The sequence below is a fragment of the Myotis myotis genome, unplaced genomic scaffold (genome assembly GCF_014108235.1).
Source record: "Myotis myotis isolate mMyoMyo1 unplaced genomic scaffold, mMyoMyo1.p scaffold_m19_p_10, whole genome shotgun sequence".
Lineage (NCBI taxonomy): Eukaryota > Metazoa > Chordata > Mammalia > Chiroptera > Vespertilionidae > Myotis > Myotis myotis.
In genome coordinates, this window is record NW_023416314.1 from 44,920,635 (window position 1) to 44,940,188 (window position 19,554).

A 19,554-nucleotide genomic window follows, 5' to 3' on the forward strand; every position below is an offset into this window, starting at 1 on the left:
CCACGCACCGCACCCCAAAACGTGCTTTGGCCACACGCGGCGACGGGAGGTGGAAGAGGTTGGCTTGCATCAGGTCGGAGGGGTGCGGTGGGGAGAGCGCCCGGAGCGCGCACCCACTCATACACTCCAAACCTGGGTGCCACCGCTCTGAGCGCGAGGTGCGAGCGGAGTCCCGCGCTCCTCTAGGAGCCGGCGAGCGCCCGGAGTTCCCCGCGGGCGCCCCAGCAGGGACCGCCGAGATCCCACTCTGCGGCGCGCACCCCTGACCCGACCCCGCCCCTGGCGGCCGTGAGTGGCGGGCGGAGCGCTAGGAGCGAGGCGCGCTGGGCTGTGCGGCGCCACCTCTCCCGGTGCCGGGGGAGGGACGGAGGGGCCGGAAGGGAGAGAGAGAAAGCCCGACCGACCGGCTGGCAAAGAGCTGCATGCAACCGGTGGGAGGCCGGGCCGGCTGGGGCTGGGGCTCGGGCCGTTTCTCCGCGGGTCCCTGGCGGCGAGCGCGGACGGCCCGGAGGCGGCGGCTCTGAGCTGGCAGGCGGAGGGTTGTCTCCCGCGCCCGCCTGCCCGGCGCGGTCCGAGGATGCGGGGGGGCGATGCCCGGGGCCAGGGACGCGCTCTGTCACCAGGCGCTGCAGCTGCTGGCCGAGCTCTGTGCCCGCGGGGCCCTGGAGCACGACAGCTGCCAGGAATTCATCTACCACCTGCGGGACCGCGCCAGACCCCGGCTCCGCGACCCAGGTGAGTGCCGCCGCCACTGCCCGGCGCGGTCGGAGGGCCCTGGGCTGGGAGTTGGGGCCGCACCGGGGCCTGAGGCAGAAGAGCGACGCGGACTGGAAGGAAGGGAGGGGGGTTTGCCCACGAGCCAGAGGAGGGGATCAGGAACCAGCGCCCCGGGCCTGATGCCGGAACCGGGCAGGGACCCCGGGGGAGGCTGCTGAGCGGAGGCCGAGTCCAGGTGGGCTGGGGTAAGGTTGGAGGGACCACACCCGCCACCTGCGCTACCAACGCTCGGGCTCCTGGGGGCGGCTCCAGAGCGCACAGCTCCGCGCCCCCTTCTCCTGGCTCTGCGCTCCGGGCCGGGGGAGGCCGTGACGGCCTCGGAGCCCTGGGAAGGGGGTCGAGGCCCGAGGAAAAGTCTGGGAAGTTGAGAGTTGGGGACGGCCCGTGTAGCGACTGAATCCCACTGGGCGCTCGTTATCCTCGCGCTGAAGCGCCCATTTCCCTTCTTTGGTCTGGGTAAGAAGGGCGGGGAGGGATCCGTCGTTGAGTAGGGGACAGGGAGCCCCAGGTCCTGGGCAGCCGGGCCTGAACCCGTTCCCTGCGGGTCCCTCGGCGTGGAGGCGGCCTGGGCCTGGCATGACCAGCTGCCACCTCTGGGCACACCTGGGTCAGTGGGCTCTCTGGCCAAGGCTTGTGCACCTGCAGTTATCCCCAGTGAAAGTTGTGAAGCTCCTAACTTTGGAAAGTTCATTTATTTTGGCATCTGACCAATTAAGGCTGGAGGAGGGAGTTTTGGTGGAGCCATTTGCTTTCCCCAAAGGCGCTGGGTCTCCCAGGTCTGACTTCTCATCCACTACTAGTTACTGGCATACACAGTTCCTGTAAATATTTTCTTGAGATTCTACTCACCTGGAGAAAGTATTTTTTCAAATATTCTCTCAGCCTAAATACTAAAAAAAATAAATAATTGTGATTGGATTGTTAAAGATGGGATGAAAAAAAAAATATGGCCTTTCCCCTGATAGTCCTGTGTATAAATTTTGGAAATGAGCTATTGCTGTGCAAATTATCCAGCACAAATATACCTCATTTTAAGCCAATCTGTTATATAAAAACCCATTTCCCAAAGGATAAATTAGACAACGGTTTGATTCACAAAGAGGTACACACCGAGCCTGACTTAAATAGCATTTCCTTGGAGAGTATATTCAAAATGAGTCTGTGGGGTGAAGAGGACTCTTCGGTTAAAAGTTTACAATATATTTTTCCTACGCAAAGGCTTTTATTTCTATGGAAAAAGAAAAATTATTGTTCCCTATTGCCTGTGGTTACATTAATTAAGTTTATTGGATGATCAGTAATGTGTTATGTACGCCAAGTGGAGAATTAAGTCAAGAAATACTGTTGATCCCACATGATTTCCCCAGAATTTTAATGCCCGGCCTTTGTGTGGCGTGTTGCTGAATGTGACATGCTACACAGACCGCAGGCATGAATGAGCGTGCCTCATGTCATGAACTAGGGGCGCAGGATGAAGTCCTAAGTGGGGCAAGTTCCGCCCTTCAGCAGCAGGAAGGAGACAGGTATTTAGCATGCGGCAGCCAAAGCAAGCCCTAATGTTGCTGCGCCCCACGTCCTTGGCTGCGACTGTGCCGTGAGTTCCCATTGTTTTCCCCCATAAGCAGTTGTCTTCGGCTTTTGTACAAGAGAAGATGGATGAGGCCTCTTGCTGAGTTGCATGTTTAACATCTTTTTGGCCGATTTTATGCCTCTGTTCTTTTTCACCCACGAGCTGGATTCCATGTTCTTAGGTTTCCCTCAGCCCCTACACTGGGCGGCCCTGTAGGAAGAGTCACAGAGAAGGTTCCTTACAAAAGACAAATCTGATTCTTTGGCTGAGAAATAGCCATAGACAGGAGTATGCCTTGCTGCTCTTTGAGTTCTTGAAAGCACTGCTCTGCTTTCTTAAACTACAGCCCAGGGGTTTTTGAGGCAGCCCCGGAGGATTATGGGTTTATGTCAGGAAGTATCCTGCTTTTGAGGAAGGGGTTGTGGGGCGGGTGGGGGGGTGGTGGTGAACTGTGAGTGCAAGGTGAGAGGAACTGAGGCTGAAGTTGACATCCAAAGTGTACCCTCTCTCCCAGGGCACTTCAGCTCGGGCCAGAATTTTGTTTTCACTTTCCTCTTTCCTCTCCTTGCTTACATTCATTCTTACATCAGATGCATTTATCTCCCTCCCTCCGAAGCTGTTTGTACACGCCAAGAGTGGCTTCAGTTTCTGAGCCCTGAAAGCTGAGTGGCTGGAGTAGCTGCACAACCAGCGCTGTGCATGGTGCCTCTGCTGTTGTGTAGTGAACCAGAACCACCCTGCACAGCAGCCCTGACAAGAGTCCCACGAGGGAGCTGTCTGTCTGCAGCCGTGACTTCCTCTTCTGGGAAGGAACCCACCTGCATGCCGCGCTCCAGCTTTCTCTAATTTCCATCCCTGGCTACCTAGTGGTGGCCAGGTTTTCTCAAGCTCAGTTGAGGAACTTTGGTTTTAAAAGGAGAAAACATATGTAATTCCCTGTGGACTGCATAATGACACTGACTCTCGGATGTTTGTTCATGTTACAAGTGGGGTAAGCCTGGGTTACAGACCCGCGGGCATCAGAAGGGTGATTCTTTCAGTGCTCTGATGTGGGAGTATTGCCCCTCATCTTTCTTAACTTGGTGTTAAGAGGGGATTTGATCAAGTGTGATTTTAAAAAATGAAGCTAAGTCACAATTGAAACCGGGATGCCTCACCCATTTCTTCATCGGTACCAATTATGGAAAGTAAAATGCTGACCTTTAAGCTAAGTGTGAGTACTTTTTTCCACAGAAAGCAATTAGGATGCTTCTGTTAGGGGTCTTTCGGTTGTTTTTTATACCGACAGGGTGGGGCAAAAGTTGGTTTACAAGTTGTGAGTATGCAAAACACAGTTTATTCTTGTATTATTATTAATTAATTATTGTATTATTTGCCATACAAGGAACTGTAAACCTACTTTTGCCCCACCCTGTATTGGCAATGTGGGACATAAATGTGCAAATCTCAGAGAATAGCCTTCATGGCCAAGGGAAGAGCAAGTGCAAGGGTCCTGAGACAGAAGTGTCCTTAATGTGATCCAAGGAAACACTGAGTTCAAGGGCATCTGAAGCAGAGTGAAAAAAAGATGGAGAATAACAAGAAATGTGCCGAAACCGGTTTGGCTCAGTGGATAGAGCGTCGGCCTGCGGACTGAAGGGTCCCAGGTTCGATTTCGGTCAAGGGCATGTACCTGGGTTTCGGGCACATCCCCAGTAGATGTGCAGGAGGCAGCTGATTAATGTTTCTCTCTCATCGATGTTTCTAATTCTCTATCTCTCTCCCTTTCTCTCTGTAGAAAATCAATAAAATATTTTTTTTTTTTTAAAAAAGAAATGTGATCAAGGGTTTGAGGGAGAAGAGCATGTAGGACCTTATAAACTATTATATAGTCTTTGGTTTTTACTATGAAGGAGATGTGGAACCATCAGAAGGGGTTGAGCAGAGAAGTGGCAATACACTGGCCGCTGTGTTGAGAAAATACTGTAGAAGGTCATGGCTTGAAGACAGAGAAACATGTTAGGAGGCTATTGTAGTAATCCAGGCAGAGGAGATGACCAAGGTCGTCTTAATGGAGATGGTGAGAAGGAATTGGAGTATGAACACTGAAGGCACAACATTAGGGTTTGTTGATGGAATGGATGTGAGGAGTGAGAGAACAGAAGTTAAGGATGACGACTCCAAAGCTTTTTGACTTAAGTATCTCAACTTACTACAGAGAAGACTTCCCGTTGGAGTGGGGGAGGGAAATGAGGAGGTTCCTGATTTATTTATTTTTTAATTGTACTTATTGTGTGTTTAACAGTGACCCGAAGCATGTCTTCTTTAATATCACCAACTGGTCTATGCTTGGATTTTGTAAATGGGGACTTCACTCTCTCCTAAAGAAGGCCAGTTGATTATAGGACAGCATTTATTGTTAAAAGGTTTCTCCTTGTATGGAATGAAAAGCTGTCTTTCACTTTCACCCATTGATCTTGCTTGTACTTTTTCCCGTCAAAAAAAAAAATGTCTCTTCTGGGGGATGGGGGTGAGGAGAGAATGTCTATTCTCATTACACACCTTTGGCTGTTAGGAAGTAGCTATTTTAACTTTTCTCAACCTGTTGTTTCCACATCTGGAAAAGAGGATTGGATCATGGGACTTCTAGGTTTTCACCACATTTTATTATTTTCTTAAATCTTTTCTTCTGTAGGCTGCCAACCATGTCTGTGCCACGCATTTAATGTAGGCCACTTAATTTAATCCTCATAATGTCTTCTAAGACCTTGCTGCTCAAAGTGTTCATCTGTGGACCAGCCCCATAGGCATCCTCAGGCAGCTTATGAGGACCCTGCCCGGACCTACTGCATATCATTCTGTGCATTAGCAGGAGCCTCAGCTGGTTCATAGGGACATTGAAGTTTGAGGGGCATTGTATACAAGATTGATGTATACGAATAAACTAAAGCTCAGAGAGCTAAGCTAGCCCAAGGCCACGGGCTCCATTTAAGAAAAGAGTTGAGTCTAAGTCAAAGTAGCATCTTAGGTAAACATATCACACATACTAAGAGTGTAGGAGTTATCGTCAATGAAAATTCCCTAGGTGTTTTTCATCAGAGCCATCTTTAGACTCACTTTCTCTGTTCTGCACTTCTATATTGGATTTCATTTCTAAGTGTAGGTTAAATTCTATGCAGTTTTAGGGATTCAGCTCAGTTTTGGGTTATGCATTTTTGAATTATATGAATTTGAATTATATGAAGTATTTGAGTTTTATGAATTATTCAGGATACTGGTTTTCCATTGACATTCTAGCTTTGTATTTCTAGAGACTTTTCTTCATTTTCTGGATCACCTGGTCAGGGTTTGAGCAGGGCCTTCGGACACATCGCTGATGACTGATGGACATTAACCCTATTCAGGAAAAGCTTTTTCTAAACCAGTGGTTTTCAATATTAGGCAGCCTTACCAAACAAACAAAAATAAAACAAACAAAAAAATTAAAACATTCAATCGGAATCTCTGGGGCTGGGGCCTCGTATCGGTATTTTTTTACTTCCTCAGCTGATTCAAATGTGCACCCAGGAGGAGGACAACTGTTAAGACCAAGTGGAGGATGAATCCACCTGACTCTGCTCAGCTTGCAAAACTACCCAAATCAACTAATTCTTAACTTTCTTTTGACATTATTACCCCAAACTTTTATTTTGCAGGCTCTTTAAAATTATCATGAGAATATATTACGTTCACTTAGTTGGGGGGGGGGGGAGGAAGAACAAAATGAGAAAATCATGTCCAAATGCTATTTCATTAAAAGGCCGTAATGTGGAAATTTTATTAATGTCACATTATAGTGAATTAGAGTGAAGTAAACTCATTAGAAGATGTACATGTAAAATGATAATTAAATATAGTTTCTAAGGGAAATTTTCCAAAATAATTACCAAGATTAAATATTAGCCTTAATTCACATTTTCACAGATAGTCCAAAGAAAATCAACCTGAAAACACTGGGTTTTTATGAATAGACATTGATGTGATTATGCACAATGGGGTTAATTTTAAAAATGAATGTTAATTGCAATCAGGAAATCGTCTTCTAAGGAATGAGTGGCATATTGGATGCATAATATGTGAAGAACTAATTTACATTTACTTCAGTGACATTTTGGAGCTTCTTCATAAATATTTTATTTAAACAAGTATGTTTTCATCTCTGTGGGATTCCTCTACATGGACCTTCAAGTGGTGTAGTCATGAGGCAATTGTCAAAAGGGAAAAACAAAAGCTAACCATGGTAAAGGCTTCACAGGCAGCCCTGTGACCAGCTGCCTCTTCTAGAATAAAAAATCAAAAGCACAAACTTTTTGATGTGGGCTAAACTCTCACAGAAAAATGAAGCTGACACCCAGGAAAATTACCCTGATATTCTCTATGTTGTAAAGAAGATAGGCAATTGCTTTCACTGGAAAAGCATATTGGCATTTTTGTATTTGTGTGTGCACATGTGCTTTCCCGTATGTTTGGCTTCAAAACAAACAAACAAACAAACAAACAAACATTTCATAGTTCTTTCTTAACTGATTTACTTGAAAGAACTAACAAGTTCACCTGCTATCATGTTGGAGAAAGGGGAGGAACTTAGTGATATGCAGAAGTGGGAGAGCTGTCTCATTTTTTAAGGGATAATTTGGAGTATTTCTACTTTCTAAATGAAATCAGTTTCAGCCATAAAAGTGCTCCGTGTCTGCTGCTTTTAAGTGTTTCATCGGTTGGCTGGTGGGAACTGCTTTAAACCAAAGCAATTCCCAGCAAGTAGGTTTTGCAGATCTCCGTGAAATAGTCATCCTGTGCATGTACCTTATCACACGAAAACTTTTATATCAACATTGATAGAGCTGCATCTGAAAGGAAAATAAATGAACTCACCCAGGAAATCAAGATGACAAAATGGAATAGACAAGAGCTTTGGAGTCATAATCTGATCCTGCACTTACTAGCTTTGTGACCTTGAGCAAAATATTTAACTCTTCACTTTATTCATCTGTAAAATGGGAGTGGGTGGCTGTCTAGCATAGTGCCTGGGGCCGGGGTGGGGAATGTAGAGTGGCAGGCTGTATAAAGCCCGGGAAATCATTTGGTCTGGCCCTGCCAAGGCATTAGGGGTGAGTTAATTAAATGTTGACCAAATATAGCAGGCCAATTTTTTAGTTGATAATTTTGTATGGCCTGCTAATGATGTTATAAATATCCAAATGGCCCTTGGTGGTAAAAAGGTTCCCTACCCCTGGCCTAGGGTAAGTGCTCAATAAATCGAAATTGGTGATAGTAGCATCACCTGTCTATGTTTCCTCTCAGCTGTGTCCATGACATGCATGTTTCACTTATTTGTAATCATTCAGAAACAAAATTTTCTATTCTACATTTTGTAAACTTAGCATTTTATTACAACTTATTAGCTGTATGCTCCCGGGTAAGTCAATTTTGTGTCCTTGTTTTCTCATCAGTAAAATGGATTACTAGTCTCCAGGTAAACTACAGAAAGCCCAATTTAATTTGAATTTCAGATAAGCAACAGATAATATTGCATGGGACATACTTAGATTAAATAATTATGCTTGTCTATCTGACATTCAAATTGAACTGGGCATCTTACATTTTTATTGGCTAAATCTGCCGATCCTCTATTAGTACCTATCTCATAATGCATGAAATACCATAGTAACCGGCACATAGCAAATGCTCAATAATTATTAACCATTATTTCTATTATAATTTTTTCATAATGAACAATTATTGTGATGACAATATATATTCTGAAGAGTAAACATACCTTTTTAATGTAACTATTTTAGGGGGGATTTCTAGATTTTAATTTTTCATTACTATTAATAATATTTTGTATTTATGGTATCCTACTCCCTTTTGGGAAAATTTCTTAATGATAAATGATCAACAGTGGGCTCAAATTGCTTTCCAGTAGATTGATGCTATTAAGCCCTGCTACATGCCAACAGTAAATCCACTAGCATTAGGTGGTATAAAGTGAACTTAAGGTTGCTATTTAACAGGAAATGTGTTTCTTTACAAGGGCATATGTATGGCCATTTACTTGTACTTTTTAAAGTAGTTACCTCATTGTTGTTTCAATTTGTACTTCTTGTAGGTAGAATTGAATATATTTAATATTTTAAACCTACTTGTATTTCCTCTTATGTAATTTTTCAGTGTTTATTCTGTACCATATGCCAGTTTATTTTTTTTTGAGAATCTAATGTTTTTCTTACAAATTTCCATTAGTTTAAAATATAAATATTCTCTTAACATTAGCTCATAGGAGGAACATTGTATAGTGAATGAATACCGATTAACTATAATCAATCTATCATAGTAATTAAACTGCCTTTAAAAATTTTAGGGGTGCATCATTGTAGCATTCTTTTTTTTTTTTTTTTTTTTTTTGAGGGGAGGGTTAAGCTTTAATTGAACAATGTTGAAAATTAGAATTTTTCATTTTCTGTCCATAATGGCAAAGAGATGAAAACTAACACATTGTAACATTCTTTCCGATGCAAAGTGCTGCTTTTATTTATAGGAAATATGAAAACAATTTGTTGTTACATAACTCGGATATCTTTTTCCTTTATGTTTTCTTTCCCTTTTTTCAACCTCTTGTCCCTTCCAGCACTTATGTAACCTTTACTCAAGCCACTCTGATAGGACCACTCTTTTTAAATTATAATTAAGTTAAATTTAAAAAAAAATGTGTTGAGTGCCTCTTAAGTGCCAGGTACTAGGTTAGGCATCAGTAATTCAGAGATACATTAGACATGGTCATTACCTCTATGGAATTGAGATAAAAGAATATTTGCAATGAAAAAAATGAAGAGAAGAAGGGAGATAAGTGCTGGAGACCGTGCAGGAAAGAGGAGAGAAGTAATTAGCTGACTGAGCGGGTCTGCAGGGGTTTCCTAGAAAAGTTGATTCTTGGGTGGAGCACTTTGCCTGGGAAGGGTGGGAAGGACAGTCTAGGAACTCAGAAAGGCCCTAAGACAGGAGAGAGTGGATCTTCGGTAAAAGTAAGCACAGTGTGTGTTGGGGCTGTAGAGGGATGAGGCTGTTTCTGGTAGACACTGGTCAGAGGGTGGAAGTTCTTGCATGCCATTGTCTAAGTCCCACAGAGGACTTGGGCTAGAGCACTTCCATGCAGAAATCTTGAAAGAAATACAATTTACTGTGATGAGCCTAAAGGATCCATTCTCAGCAAAGTACTACAGGAGATTTCAGGATGGGGGGAGTTCTGTGAGTGCACTCAAGTCTGCGTGGTTCTGTGGGAAGTGAGCTCGAGTGGGTGGTAAGGACGCTCTTCCTGTCCAAGGTATGGTCCTGACAGATTGGAATCACGAGATGGGGGATTACCTGTTTTAGATCCCCAATCATGTCACCCTGAACACAACTCATAGAGTTGTAAAAACTACCTTGAGCAAGTTTAGTCGCCTGGTTCAAGCATCTGGGCCCCAGATATAATTTCAGACTATGCCAACAGTGACATCTTGATTCTCTGCCTGGTTATTTAACAATGAAAAAGCAACATATTGAGTTACATTGAATGACTCAGTTTGTGGATATGCACAGTCTGTTTTTTCTGATGATGTAGGCCTGTTACCAGAAAGGGACCCGGCCTGGAGTGGGTCTGCTTTGGGCTGGCGGGTAGTACGTGGGTTCTTGACTTTGTGAGGAAAGTGAGATGAAGGGTTTTTGTTTTCATTTTAAACTGTAAGAGATAACAGCACTAATGTGATGGGAATGATCTAGTAGAGAACAGAAATGCATGATGTAGGATAAGGAGGGGAGGATTGCTGGAGCAGTGTCCTTGAATGAGCATTTGGATATCCTTCCAGGGAGTTCAGTGAAGAAGTCTGGTCTGCATATATACATTTAGGGACAATCAGCAAAAAGATGATATTTAAAGCTGAGAAACTAGATTAGATCACCAACAGGCAAATGAAGATTAAAAAGAAAAGAAGTCAAGCAACTAGTTAGATGTTAGGGAGATGAGAAGGAACCAACAAAGGAGTAAAGGATCAGCAAGCACATGGAAGGGTCAGGATCGTGGTGTCCTAGACGTGGAGAAAGTGTTCCTGAGAGGAGAGAGGGATCCCTTCTGTGAAAGGCAGCTGGTAGATCAGGTAAGATGAGGACAGAGAACCGACCATTGCCTTTAGCAACACACAGGTTCCTTGGTGACCTCGAATTGAGTGATTTTGGAAGAGAGGTGGGTGAGCTGAGTTGGCGAAAGTCTGACTAGAGTCTCTTCAAGAGAGAACAGGAGAAGTCGAAGAAAGAGAATGCACATAACTTTTTTTGAGTTTTGTTATGAAAGAAAATAATAATTCAAAAGATGGTTTTTAAAGAACAAAATAACTGCATGTTAAAAGTGATACAGAGAATTGAACTGCCTGAGTGGTGTGCTTGAGGAGGTGGGGTTTTCAACAGTTTGTTCATTGTCAAGGAGTCAGAGCAGAATACACAGGCCCAGGTGGGCAGATATGGTTTGGGGATCTTACAGAAGTTTGTCCTCTGATTGCTATTCCAACATGGGTGAGAAAGGAAGCAGCAAGGTTATCAGCTGAGACTGAGGATGGGATAGGAGGTGATGGAAAAGAAAACAGAAAAGGGTCTGATAGTCCAGGAGATAGAAGAGTGAATGGATTAGGGAGGTGGAGTATGTTTGCCAGGCAACCTTAAGGACCCTCTTGAAGTTGGTGATCATGACTTTAAAGTGATATCCCCCACCATAGGACAGCTCTGTTTGTGCAGGCATGGAGAGACAGGAGATTGTGTTTGAGCAGGGTCGTGCTTATGTATGACAACAAAAGAGTGGCAAGGAGTTGAGGGTGTATATAATGGAGCGATTAGGATGATTGGCTCTGAAATTTCATCTGAGTAAGGAGAGTAAAGTGGGCATGTGGGGGTTAGGGATAGTCCAAAGGTGATAGGAGTGTAGGCCCTCTGGGCTGGGATGCTTCCTGAGAATGCAGTGAAGAAGAGGGGGCCAGAGATTACGGAAGGGCTGCGGTTGTTGGATGGTCGGGTCTAGGGTATGATCATGGGCGTGAGGCACTAAGTTAGGCTGGAAGACAAATTACTGAAGGAGACAAGGAGAAGAATGGAAATACCAGAGTTTTGGAGGTATTGAATTAACCAAAAATTAAGAAAAAAGTAGTGTTGGAGAGAGTGACAACAAGCCAGATATGGGATGGGGGAGAGACCTGAAGAAGAGTAGGTGTCCATGACGAGGCTGGGTGTCAGGGGTGTAAGGGGTATAAGGGCTGCACTCAGCCAACATGACATTCAAAGCTGGGGGATCTTAGAGAAAACACCAGAAGTAGTAGACTGTTAGTATTTATCTAGGCAGAGGTGTTGAAGGAATGCTTTAAGGAAATGGAGTTGAAGAAGAGGAAATAGATATAAAAAATATTCAACAGGTAAAATAGTCAGTACACTGAAACGAATGGAGGGGTCCTAATTCCCAAATTTTTGGCACAAGCGCCCTGGAGGATGGTCTTATCAGGTTTACCACAGGAAGTCTGGGAAAGCAATGAGATTAACTTTGAATACTTTAAGTTTGAGGATGTGCCTATCCAATGCAGATGTCCAGGGAAGTTAACTGCTGGAACCATTGGAAAGAAGTTACTGGAAATCAGAGAGTGAGAAGTGGTTGAATTCTAAGGCCACTTCTAAATGGAAGGGTTTTGGAAAGTGATTCTCAAACCCAGCTAGGCATCAGAATCAATTGGGGAACTTCTGAAGATGCAAGTGCCATGTCCCCCGATTGACTAAATCAGAATCTTCTGAGCTGACACCTAACATATCTCGACACATGAGTCTGGTGTGCAGCCAAGGTTGCAAATGACATGCATTTATGGCCTTTATGGGTGGATATTACTTTTTACAGCCCCATTGTCAAAATAAATGCTCTAACCATTTGTTATAAAATATTAGGCAAGAAAATCCCAGCACAAAAATGCATTTACTATCTGTCATTGATCCTTATTTTCTTACCAGAGTGGGAGGTATCTCAAAGTATTAGTAAGTACGGCTGCTGTTGGTGCAACTAATAATAAATTCTGTATAAAATTTAGCTGTAGGATGTAACTCTAGCATCCTGGCACTAAAATCATGGTCTTCTTTATTGCTAGGCTTATAGTACTATGATTCTGATTTATTTTTAATTTAGGGTAACCATGCTGTAAATGCACTCTGTAAAAATTCTAAGTAGGCCGTGAACTCAGAGAAGAACATGCTTGCTTGATTCCTGTGGGCCGTCCCTCATTCTTGCCAACATGTTCACTTCCTGTCAGAAAAACCTGGGAAACAAAGAAAGAGGGGTCACATTAGAACCACTTTGAACACTTTTCAGAAAATCTTAGGTCAAACATATTTTCCTTTCTGAATTTTTCAAATAACATGGGTGTCAGTAATGTGGATGGCATAGCTGAGCCAGCTCTGAATGCTTCCCAAATTATTTCAGAGGGAGTGAGAGAACTGTTGTTTGCTTTTCTTTAATCTGTTCCACGGCGGCCGCTACTTTAGATTTAATGTCACTGTAATATCCTGAATTTATAGGTCATCCTTCTTCCAGGGCTTTTAAAGTGCTTTGTGTGAATTACTTTAATTTTCGGGGAGTTAAAATTCATCATGTTATGGAATATATTTCAGAGAGAGTTTACAAAGGGAACTAGAAAACCCCCTACGTGCTTCTTTTTGCCTTCCAGCTGCTGTGGGTAGAATCACCCATTGATCCTAACTCCACAACAGCTTTAGAGCCCATTTATGTGTGGATTTCTGTAGGCTTCTCGTGGGGCATCTAATCCCCAGAGGTTCAATTTGAGAGGATCCACTCTGTAGGCCCATAAAGATTAAAATAGCAGCTCTTTTTCATTACATTGGTTTTATGATCTTTTAATTTTCATATTGTCTTACGCTTCAGTGACTCAATCACCACTCTCTTACCAGTGCCTTAGAATGTGGGAATTGGGAAGTTAACGTAGATTCACCAACAAGAGCTCTACAGTGTACGCCTGCATAGTAAAGGGTGATGGTTCAGGACTGTGGACACAGTGCTATGGACAGCCATCAGCTTTGATCAGGGAAGCTCCTGGGGAGCAGCAGGTGGTAAATAGTGGCCTTAATCATGCAGCTAAGAACAGGAGGAAATGTCAGGAGGACCAGAGTTAGCTTTACACTAGCTGGTTCTTTTTTAAAAATATATTTTTATTGATTTAAAAGAGGGAGGGAGAGAAAGATAGAAATATCAGTGATGAGAGGGAATCATTGATTGGCTGCCTCCTGCACACCCCCTACTGAAAACTAAGCCCACAACCCAGGCAGATGCCCTTGACTGAAATCAAACCTGTGACCCTTCAATCTGCTGGCTGACGCTCCATCCACTGAACCAAGTCAGCTAGGGAACACTAGCTGGTTCTTTAAATGTTCAAGAACTAGTTTCATTAAAGATATTAAAATAACAAGTTTAAAATATCTGTGGATTGTATATTGTCTGTATCTACTCTTTTTGCAAAGCCTCATGCTAATTAAACTAGCATTCCTATAATATACTGAATGTGACATACAAGTCATTGAGTAAAATTTACTTTATTTTACTTTTTCTTGTAAAAAGGCGTCTATTTGGCTTTTAGTACAAAATGACTCAGAGAGACACAGAAAGAAAATGTACAAGCCAGTTATTGAATTTAAAAAAATCCCCAGTAGACAAATCTCAGTCACATTCCCTGTCCTCGGTCTGGACTAGAAACCAGGAAGCTACAAACCCACCAATATCTGACCCTTTGAAGAGATGGTTTTTAAAAAGGAAAGAAAGTACAGAAGAATAAACAAACAGTCCCTGAAATCTGGCAGGTGGTTTTTAGAGGCTCCTGTACTCTTGCCTTAGTCCCCCTGTGAAATGAGGTAACTGTGGTTGGAACGTGGCCACCTCCTCCTAGTACCTGGATCTTCATATGAAGGGAGGATGCTGGTAAATAAAACTTATTTTAAACTGATCAACAGAACAATAAATAAAGAAGACTTAGCAGCCATACACTTTTAACTTTCAGAAATGAAGCAGTATTTAAATATATAGAACCAAGATTGTTAAAATTTCAAAGCTAGAAAAATCAGAATTATAGAGGGAAATCACCACACTTCACTAATAACCTGACATTTCGAATAGACACATAAACAGAGGATAGAAAATTGTCATTAAAAGTTTGATTTGTATGAAATACTTAAGGAATTTTCTACTCACCAAGAGAAAAATCATGTTCGTAGAATATTTCAAAAAGGTGGTCGCTATCATAAAAGGGGAACTGATCAGGCCATGTGTATGGGCCACATTTCATTGACCATAATGCAATGAAATGATCAGTGAATGAGCAACAAGAAACAACACCACCAAAACCCTAAACACCTAAAACTTGAACTCTTTTGGAGATAGATTCAGTAAAATAAATAAATAAATAAATAAATAAATAAATAAAATCAGAAATGGAAACTGAAATTATAGCTATTGAAAATATATAATGGAGATAAGAGTACATATATCAAAACTGTGGAGTGCAGCCAAAACTATATTTAAATGAAAATTCATAACTTTAACTTGATATGGTACATAAAAGAATGATAGAAAATAAATAAATCAAGCATTAAATTGTAGAACCTAGAAATGGAAAAATAAAGTAATCCAAAAAAATGAAGGAGCAAAGAAAGCATTAGTGATACCAAAAGATGAAATTAATGAATTAGAAAGTGGGGAAAAAACAAAACCAAGGTATGTTTCTTTGAATTGTAAATAAATAAATATTTTGTTATTCTGACCAAGAAAAAAAAATGTGAGAAAACAAATATAAAGCAAAAGGGATGAGAAAAGGAATATTATAACCAATGTAGAAGAGATTTCAAAACTTATATAAGAAAATGCTATATATGCCAATAATATCTCCATACAAATTGAGTGGAAGGCATAAACATCTCAGAACAGGTATAAAAATGTCTAGAAGACATTATAAGCTACAGGCCAGATATTTGTACAGGTCAGCTTATCAAAATATCAGTAATGCATCATCCTCTTTTGTTGGAGCTATAATAGTTATTGCACATTTGTTTTAAATTCACATTGCAGAAAGAAGAAAAACATTTTAAATTAGCACAAGAAATAAGTAATGGTCACAAGCACTTCCACTACCCAGAAAGAGTCACTTATTTTTTTAAAAAAAACTGGAATTGAAATTGCTAAATGTAGGCTTATACACATTACATATTTTAATATAAAATTATCAAGTTGTTCTCTGTAGAAGCTTAACAATTCATATATTTTTAAAACTATTCCACAACACAGAAAAATATAGAAAACTTCCCAATTCACTTTATTAGGCTAGGAGCATACCAATATTAAATCTAACAAAGACAATAGGGAAATATTTTTTTAAACTATTTATGCACATAAAAAATATCAAGCACATAAGTACTCAAATTTTATGTTAAATAATAGTAAAATAAGTACAGTTTTTGTATTAAAAGAATGATGTGCTGTAAGCTTGTAAGGTTTATTTCAAGAATACAAGAATGGTAAAGCACTAGGAAACCTGTTATCACAATGATAAGGTTTTTTTTTAAATCTTTATTTTCTTTATTGGTTAAGGTATTACAAATGTGTCCTCATCCCCCCTTTAACCCCCAACCTCCTCCTTCCCACCCCCCACTCATGCTCTCATCCTCCTGTTGTCCGTGTCCATTGGTTTGGCTTATATGTATGCATACAAGCCCTTTGGTTGATCTCTTCCCCTTTCTCCCACCCTCAGCGATCAGACTGTCAGTCCCACAATGATGAGTTTTATTTTGTTGTTGTTGATGTATATAATTTGTTTTAATTTTTGACCATGTTTATACAAAATAAGTAACATAACTTTTGCAGATTTTTCTCAATCTCCAGCCATTCCCTTATTTTTAAAAAAAATAAATTTTTGAGACATATTTTATGTCAAATAATTCACCCACTTTAAGTTTACAATTGAGGGATTATTTAATAAATCTGTGAAGTTGTGCAAGCATCATTATAAATCACCTTTAGATTTCCTCCACCCCAGCAATATCCCTCATGTTCATTCGCAGTTAATCTGGTTGAGAAGGCCACTGATTCACTCTCTGTCTCCAAAGATTTGCTTTCTCTGGACATTACATACAAATGGAATCATATTGTATGTGGTCTCTTTCGTGACTGCCTTCTTTCACTGAGACACTGTTTTTGAGGCCCAGCCATGTTGTAGCCTGTGTTATTAGTTCTTTCCTTTTTATTAGTGATGAGTGTTTCATGGTATGGATATGCTATATTTTATTTATCCATTCACCAGTTCATGGACTTTTGTGTTGTTTACAATTTGGGGGCCATTATTGCTGCAAAGTAAATTCAGTTGCAAATTTTTGCATGGACCCATGTTTTACTTTCCCTTGGGTACATACCCATCAGTGGGATTTCAGGGCCATATGATAACTCAATGCTGAAAATTTTGAGGAACTGCCAAACTGTTTTCCAAAATGGCTGCACTGTTTTACATTCCAGTCAGTAGTGTAGAAGGGCACCCATTTCTCTGTATCCTCACCAATATTTGTCATTATCTATCTTTTTTATTATAGCCTTTCTAGTGAGTGTGAAATGGTGTCTCAGTCACAATAATAAATTTTTAGAGAAACATAATCATCTCAGGTGATGTCCAAAAGTCATCTGATAAAATTTTACATTATTCTTGTTAGTAACTTAGGAAACAAACCGCTACCTTAATAAGAATGCTGGTGTGATGATGATGGTGATGATATGGTAAAAATCACATTGTAACTGTTAATAACAATGATGATGATACATAATAGAACTTAATCCCAGATACTGTTCAAAGCTTTTTGTATAATAATGCATTTAACACAGCAACCTTGAGGTAGGTTCTAGTGTTATCTTCATTTTACAGAGGAGGAATCCAAAGCTTATGCAGAAGAAAGTGATTCCTCTGACTCACAGCTAGTAAGTAAGTCATGGAGCCAGAGTTTGAATGCAGGCATTGGGGATGCAGAGTCCAACCCGTTAATCCTTACCCTGCAATACAGAGACTCTCATCTCTGCTGGGCCCTCAGTGCTGCCTCATTGATCGTACTTCTATCATTTGGCCTCTGCCTTGCCCTTTTCCCACTCATCTTTAGCTCCACTTCTACTCTCAACTTGCTGCAGCTAACTTTACTTCCCACTTCTTAGATAAAATAAAGATTATAACCGCCCCCCCCCCCCAAAAAAAAACCCCCACAAAACCCCTAATGGAACAAAGTAACATGGCAATATAGTATTTGGTAAAGGTGGCATGTCAAATGAATGGGGGAGAAAGTGAATTATTTAGTAAATGGTGTTGGGATAATTGGCTATTTGGCTAATTATTGTATTTATCACGTTTTGAATTTTACAAACAGTAAAACCATTAAAATTCTAAAGGATGATAAAATAATGTATAATCAGGATTTTCTATGTATGACAGAAAAGCATAAAAACGGTGGCTTAACACAGAAAGTACATTTAAAAAATTCTCTCACGTAAGTAGACCTAGAGACGGGCTGCCCAGGTCTGGGAGGCTCCAGGCAGCAGTAAGACCCAGGTTCCATGGACTTTCTATTTTGCCTTCTTGAGTGCATGGCTTCTCACTCCAGTCACCGCATGGGCTGAGGTGGCTGCTGGAATTCCAGCGCTCACGTTTGCATTTCTCAGAGCGACTGAAGGCCCCACCTCCAACCCGATTTTCACTTCAAATCCTGAGCCTGCTCTTAAGTAACCTTTCTGGAAGTCCTACTCAACACTGTGCTCTCATAGATCAGAGTTTAGTCACATGGCCACACCTCAGTAGAAGGAAAGTTGGGAAATGTAGTCTTTTGGCTTATTATCTTGTCAGTCCAAATACAACTTAAATTTCAGGGTATTTTTAATTTGGAAAAAGGAAAAAGTAGATATTGGGTGGCAACTACCAGTATATTTTAGGTAGGTGATGCATTCTTGAGCATAACCCCAAAGCCAACAACTCTAATAGACAAGCTTGATGGAGTTTGACGAACACAACAGCGACAGTATTTTTTTCTTTTGCAAAAGGCATTATAAGCAAAATGAAGGCAAACAACAAAATGGGACAGAATAGTTGCCATGAATGACATATGATTAATTTTCGTAAAGTATAAAGGAATACACTAATCAGTAAGAAACGTGATTGTGTCTTTTGAAGGGAAGCTATTAATTCTTTGGTTCTCCTTTAAATGTACAAAAATACATTATGGACAATGCTTAATCTTATGTGTACTCTTCTTTCTTTAAAAAAATATATACTTTATTGATTTTTTACAGAGAGGAAGGGAGAGGGATAGAGAGTTAGAAACATCGATGAGAGAGAAACATCGATCAGCTGCCTCCTGCACACTCCCTCCTGGGGATGTGCCTGCAACCCAGGTACATGCCCTGGACTGGAATCGAATCTGGGACCCTTGAGTCCGCAGGCTGACGCTCTATCCACTGAGCCAAACTGGTTAGGGCTTATGTGTACTTTTCAAAGAAAAACCATGTTGATCTTTTAGCCAGCAGGAGCATTTTTTGTTTTGGGTGTACACATCTAGGCTCATCAGTTTAATGCTTCTCTGTATTAATACATGTATGGTGATGGGCTACACGATTTAGGAGAGACTCAGCTAGATTACCTGAATGCTCAATTAACTGCCTTGGTGAGAGTCATCTGCTTTCAAATTGCTAAGAAGATCAAATCAGCAGCCATTCTCAGTTCAGTGCTTTATCAGGAAGTGAATGAAAGTGAAACAAACCATTAGCCGTCATTTTTCTAAATATTAATAACTGAATTTCAAATCCTAGAAAAAAGCTTTGCTTGTTTTTAGTGGGATGTTTTTACCCGAGGTCAGGACTTGGGGACACTGGGAGGAGGTACTGCTTCTCGCCTGATTGCTTAGATAACAATAATTCTTCATAGCTTTCTCTTAATATCTTTTGATTAACAAGCAAGTTGGAGCCAAGTGGATTTCAGTTATTTGGTATCCTTGGTAACCACTGTTAGATGATGAATTGGATCAGTTAAAATTAATTTCTTGTGAAAATCTGCTTTCATGAGAAAATATTAGCTTTGATGTTTAGATGTACAAGAAATAAATGTACGTGTGTG

At 41.2% G+C, this 19,554-nt stretch overlaps 1 protein-coding gene across 2 annotated transcripts in view; it reads left to right on the top strand.

Annotated features, from left to right (window-relative positions):
• The first annotated feature begins 362 nt into the window (after positions 1 to 362).
• Positions 363 to 19,554, top strand: part of SYT9 (synaptotagmin 9) — a 168,236-nt gene continuing 149,044 nt past the window's right edge. For both annotated transcript variants that reach the window (XM_036325265.1, XM_036325264.1), the window contains exon 1: positions 363 to 735. In XM_036325265.1, the coding sequence (XP_036181158.1) occupies positions 591 to 735 (145 nt within the window). In that variant the 5' untranslated portion in view covers positions 363 to 590. The remainder of the gene's footprint in view (positions 736 to 19,554) is intronic.